General features: G+C 46.7%; 1 protein-coding gene across 1 annotated transcript; it reads right to left on the bottom strand.

Annotated features, from left to right (window-relative positions):
• Positions 1–1,208: 1,208 nt before the first annotated feature.
• DDIT4L (DNA damage inducible transcript 4 like) lies at positions 1,209–4,522 on the bottom strand. The gene is made up of 3 exons (XM_032860918.1): positions 4,361–4,522; positions 3,911–4,051; positions 1,209–2,035 (listed from the first exon to the last, which is right to left on the bottom strand). Exons 2-3 carry the CDS (start codon positions 3,999–4,001, stop codon positions 1,545–1,547), a joined length of 582 nt encoding a protein of 193 aa, XP_032716809.1. The 5' UTR covers positions 4,002–4,051; positions 4,361–4,522; the 3' UTR covers positions 1,209–1,544.
• Between the last annotated feature and the right edge of the window lie 1,727 nt (positions 4,523–6,249).

The raw sequence follows: 6,249 nt of genomic DNA, 5'->3' as shown, positions 1-6,249 counted from the left end.
ACATGCAAACCAGGTCGACTGCTCCAGGCTCAGTCCCGTAAGAATCTGCCTTACCGTATCTTTTCAAACAGGTGAGGAGTTAGATTTCTTAGACTGCTTGATTTGAGTTATGCAATTTTAGGTCACATATAGGATCCGTAACAGGATCACACCCGCTTTTGAGCAACACCAGGATGAAGACATTTGTCCCTATAACCCTGGCTTCAGGAACCTAAAGTGGTACTGATAATTTGGGCAGGAGACCTGACCAAGCTCCTTCTCTGTGATTTACAGCAAAAATATGAGGGCCTTGCTGTGTTGAATACTGCAGTCTGGAGGCTACGTTCTCTCATTAACATAAAACAAGAATGGCTGAGGACCTACCTAGGAGGAACAAGAAAAAAAATCAGGCCTTTCTTGTTCCCGTGGGACACCTCTCCAAGGCTGAAGAAAACTGGTTATCTAGACCATGATTTTCATTCCCTCGTCTGTACTGTACACCAGCTATTCTTAGCCAGAGAAGACTTTATAAATAGGCCCATGCTGATCAAGAAAATGGTAACATGTATCCATGTTCTCCTTTGAAGATTCAGGTTAAGGAGAAACACCTCAGTTCCCAGGAGAGGTCAGAGCCAGATAACACTGACTGGGTGAGAGGCTTCTTCTGAGGGTAAGCATCTGTGCTAATGAAAAGAAGCTAGATTATCAAATGAATGAGAAAGGAAGTGGATCTGAGAACTCACTTCCCAGCCCCTTACACAGTCACCATGCCCTCAGGGGAAGGAAGAGTGATTAACTGTATGCAAAAAAAAAAAAAATCTGTTCAACCCTTTCCACATCTCTAGCTTAAAGATAACATTCAGTATTTGAGAACTAGAAATACGGAGCTTGTAATGTACCATAAAGTTATTTTAAACAATACTGTGGTTACATGGATGACAATACAGCCTTTTGCCACCTCTAAAACAGAAGCATAGAGAAAATGCAAAGAAACACAGAAGTAGTTCTGTTCTTGTTCCAGCATTTCTTATATATCACGCTTGCGTGGGGTGAAGTTTTAATTACATTCACCCACAAAGTTCTAACCTCCAGTCTAGGAACCCGTATTTGAGTAGGGGCAGGAAAGCGGTGTGGGCTTCTGGAAGTTTCGACAGACTAAGCATCATGACGTTTCTGTGATTGAAAGGATTATGCTTAAAACATACAGAAAAAAAGCCACATGAAAATCAAATTACGCACATTCGGTTTATCGTCTATTTAGCAAGACTACCTGGAAAAAGCAAGGTCAAATATAAAACTAAAGTGGACTGCTTCTTTTATTCCATGCCATTTTGTAAAAACATGTGATACAGGCAAAAAATTGTACACTTTCTCTGGTCCTTTCTCAAAAGCCATGAACTCAGCCTTTTAGTTGGGTTGCCATAAATATGAAGCCTGGAAGGGAGATGACTCAGTTTGGGGTTTCAAACGTAGAGAGCAGGCAGGGTGACTAAAATGACTCTCTTGGAGCAGCTGCGTAGTGTTAAGGACCCAATCATAAAAAGGACCTTTGAAATCTCTGCTCTTCAGCACTCTTCAATGACTGTGGTTCCAATCAAGGAGTAAAGCTTTTTCTTCACGAGTCGGAATCCCGAGCTCAGGATCAGAGTTCGCTTGAGGCCAGAGGAGAAGCGACCTCGGCTGAAGAAAAAGTCCCTGAAGCTAGTCCATGAGCCGTTCTCCTGCTTAAACACAAGCGTCAGCTCAAATGTGGGCACCACGCTCGAATCACACACAATCTTATCCAGCTTTTTACATACGTTTTCGATTTCCAAGTTCACATGCATGATGCAACCTCGCAGGCCGCAGGGCTCCGTGGAGGACAGTCGCAGGACATCCTGAGCAATCCTCTGGGTCAGTTTCTCTGGGACGAGGACTTTCGAACAACCGAGTTTGGTTTGCTTTGATTTGGACAGACAGTTCTCCAGCATTTTTGCCAAACTCTGGCAAGTTGTCTCCTCAAACATCACCTCATTGAGGTTCGGTTCTGGAACAACGTAATCCCAGTAGTCAAAATCTGTAGGAAGCGGAAGTTCGAGATGAAGGAAGGAAAGAAAGAAATCCCAGAGCAGGTAAAGCACACCAAGACAGCAACGCAGGCTACTTCGATCTACCATGTCATATGAGCAACATGCCTGTTGCTCATATTTGTAGGGGAGTCAGCAGACTTCACTCTGGGGCTGCCTAGCTGGGTAACAGGGCAAGTCACTGAACCTCTCGGAGATTGAAAATGCATCTATGAAAGTTTTGATAAATAGGTTGGACCCTTTTCCTTTAAATGTACACGTGTCTTACAGACTGGATCAAAAATCTATATATGGTTTTCCTAGAACACCAGTGACTGTCTTTTCTTTCCTGCTCCCTTACTTGCTCTGAGGGTTTTCTAATTTTGTTTCACAGAGAACACGCTTCACTTTGGGAATAAAAATGGCCATAATTTTTTTTTTTTTTTTTTTTTTTGGATGAAGAGACTGTTCGTTTCTAAGAATTACATGTGTTTGTAATTGTAAAATGCAGGATTTTTGCTACTGTTCCTTACTAAAGAACTTAAAAGGAACTTGATGAACTATATTAAATATCGAATCTGTGTCTTTCTTTAAAAGTCTCTATGGGAATGGTCTATGGATCACAATTTTAGCTTCAACCTCTTTGATTAAAAATTGCTCAAAGGGAAGACCTTTGAGGTCCACCAGGATATTTATAACTGGCTGGGTAGTTTTCCTCGCCAAGCAAAACAAAACTGTCCTAGGAAAATAAAATTAGATTTGCTCAAAGGAATAGAGATAGCTCTGCATTTGGTCACCTACCTTCCAAATTAATCCTACCTCTTGGCAGGATGCCACACCACACACCACACACGCAGTCAACTGGGCAACCCCTCCCTAAGCATACTTCACCTTCATTGGCTACTGTCTCTCTCTCCCCATATCACCTATTCAATTAGGTCATTGTTTTTGTTTTCGTTTTTACAACTCAATGAAACAAATGTACTCCAAATGAGAAGGCTCCATATTTTACCTATACTGAAGACAGAACATTTTAGAGCTTTGTCCTATAAAATTAGATCACCAACCACCTGACCTTCTAAGTGAGGAAGGCCCAAAGAAATTAAGCAATTTGCGGATGCCACACAGCTCCTTAGTGGCAGAGCAGTGTGCTAACCTAGAAACTGCTGTTTAAAATTGCAAATCAAAGTATGTCCAGCACCACTGCTGTTTTAAAATTTCCTTCCTGCATTAAAAACAGAATACTGGGTATATCCACAAATAGAATACTACTCAGCAATAAAAAGGAACACACACTGGTGAAAGCGACCACTTTAAAGGACCTCAGAATTATGAAGTAGGCAGAAAGAAATCATATGCAAAAGAGTATGTATTACATGATTCTATTCGTATGAAACTGTGGAGGCAAAACTAATTTATGGTGACAAAAAGCAGATCAGTGTTTCCCTGGGGACAGGGGAGAGGGATAGTGGAAAATTGATGGCAAATGGGCGCATGGGAATTTGTGGGTAGAGAGCAATGGCAGTGGTTATAAGGAGAATACGTTGTTAAAATTCAAAATTGTACACTTCAAATTCACCATAACTTCACAACCCCTTAAGGAACCTATCTAACTTTTAACCCCCAAACTACGCTCTTAGCCGAAAACTAAACCGTGCAGTCTTCGTTTTGTTTTGTTTTTTTGTTTTGTTTTTGTTTTTTTGCTACTTTTGTTTCTCACTACCATGAACAGAAGATGCTAGAAAGTTTGGAAAGAAGTCTTTTCAGAGGGATTTTGCGGCACACCCTACATCGAGGAAGGGGGCGACATTGCCCGCTCTCCCATCTCATCTATCCAGGGGCCGCGACCTTTGAAGGAGAAAAAGGTGGGCAGCTGAGACGCTCACCATTTAGCAGGCTCTCCTGGTGGAAGCCATGGTCCAGCAACTCCGAAATGCAGGCCGGGTTCTTACTGCTCAAACTGCCAGTTGCAACCATGGTCAACGGCTCTGTTTCCCTCGCGGGGGCGGAACGGCCTTTCCGGGGCGCTGGAAAAAGAAAGGAAGAAGGACGGATTTGCAAAAGCAGGCAAGACGTCTTGTGCAGAGGCTTCTAAAACGCCCAGCGTCCCGGGAGCGCACTAGCGGAGGAAGTCAATTTCCAAAGGTGAGGAACGGGCCTCCGCAACTCAAGTTTCCAAAGCCCGGGGAGCGGAGACGCCAGCTACAGTCACGACCTAAAACTAAGTCAAAGTTAGCGAAACTCAGAGCCGACGTGCCCCGTGGAACGCACTGCCGGGCGGGGAGAGCGAAGCCCTCCGCCCCCGCTCCGTCCCCAGAGGCCGCTGCCTCGCTCACCTGCCGTGAATTCGCTGGGACCGGGGCGCTCGAGGGCAAAGAGGCGGGGTAAACGGAGGCACGGACTCTTCTCAATAACCTCCTCCCTCGGAGGCTCGGGGACCTGCAGACGCAAGCACTGGTCAACCCCCAGCCCACGCAGCACCCGCTCCACTGAGCAGCATCGCCCTTGGGGCCGGGAGGGCTTTATAGGCCCAGCCTCCTCACCCTGCCGCGGCCCGCCCACCTGCACCACCCCTCCGCAGCCCTGCGCCCCGCCCTTCCCGGGGTCGGGTTGCATTTCAACCCAGACACTTGCCGCGGCCCAGGGGGAGCCGCTGGGAATTGAGGATAAACTTGCGGCAGGGTAGACACCTGCTGTTTCCTGGTGGGCCGCAGGTCATCGAGGCTGCAATTCCGGATGTACGACCCGCCGAAAACTGACCACTTGCTTCCACTTCTGACTTGGATTCTTCAGCGCGACCCCACCCCCAGCGCGCGCTCACTCTCACGCCTCTGGTGCTCTTGTTAAGATTCTGTCCAGGGCAGCAAGAGCTTTCCGTCCTTTGTCTATTACCCTGACTTGAGGCTTCGCTGTGTCGTACTGAAACTTTGTTAATATTTGTTTTGATGTTCAATGAACATCATTTATGCATTTAGTTCTGGCCTCTAACCAAGACAACTCTGCTCCGTGGGTTTCTACATCTTTCCCTCCTGCCCGCGATCAGATTTAGCTCGCCTTTTCCGCATCGGAGGCTTTCCAGCATTTTAGGAAGGGTCTTCATCTCCCACTCCTCTCCTGGCGCCCTAAGGTGGTTTCATCTATGACTAATGCGTTTTCTCCGCTAGAAGGGTGAGCCTGGTACTCTTCCAATTAGACTTGGCTCCAGAGCGCCGGGAGCTTGAATGAAGGGGAGTTTGCCAAAAACTAAGCAAAACCATTAGTGGGACCTTAGCTGCTTCTTTCTGCTGGCCTGGAGCAGTTGTCATACCCAGAGGCAGACCTTTCTGGCCAGTCCTGTGCTCCTGGGCAGTCTTGAAGGGGCTTGGAGAGGTGAAGATACAGAGGAGTTTAAGAAACTGCCAGGGATATTCCCTGTGAGGCTTGATGTGCAGTTCTGAACCTGAGCGCACGTACGGGTCGGACCGTACACAGACGCAACATGCTCGCACAACCCATAAGCAGGAGGCCAAATACTAGGTTTTCTTCCAAAGTTACTACGCTCCCCCTCTCCTGCTTTGATGTGCAGTAGGAGACGGTCTGCTCAGAGTGGTCACTCCCGAAGAAGGTGGTGGGTCAGGAGGGAAAGGGAGGCGATGCCTGGAGGGGAAGGCTGTGTACAAGTAGAAGGATCTAGTGTTGGCTCCCGGTCTCTTTTGGATTATGTGTACAAGGATCTGTAGGTTAGGGCCTTGAAAAACAGTTTCAGCTGTCCAGGCTAAACACTCATAGTAAGAAAAACAACAACAGAAGGGGTAAGGAGGGTGTGATAAACAGATCAGTGGGAGGACCCTGGGAGGCAGAGCAGCAGAAATTAAAGCCAGCCTGACAGTCCATTTTTAACTCTACTCAGGCAGCTGCACTGCCTGAAGGTCAGGCCAGCCAAGGAGGGAGATGCTGATACCCTGGTTTGAAAGCAGATTTCCACTTCTATTTCAATAACAGAAAAGTGGGAAATAAACAAGCCCATTTAAGCTGATTAAAAAGCAGTTTCAGTGGCTAGTATGCTCAGGACCAATAGATGGGCCCCTGTTTCCATCTCCCAGGGCAGCTGCCTAGCTGTCTTGGGGGAAGGGAGAGGAGGGGAAGGGCAAGCCATCAAGAGTCCTTTCCTTAGCTGGGTGGCAATATTAATGAAGTGGCCACCTACCTGCCTCCAAGGAGAGTTATTAGGATTAATATAATGAGT

The sequence above is a fragment of the Lontra canadensis genome, unplaced genomic scaffold, assembly GCF_010015895.1.
Source record: "Lontra canadensis isolate GAN:19392208 unplaced genomic scaffold, GSC_riverotter_1.0 scaffold1, whole genome shotgun sequence".
Lineage (NCBI taxonomy): Eukaryota > Metazoa > Chordata > Mammalia > Carnivora > Mustelidae > Lontra > Lontra canadensis.
The sequence above is the reverse complement of the archived record's forward strand: the minus strand, read 5'-3'. Positions and strand labels throughout refer to the sequence as shown.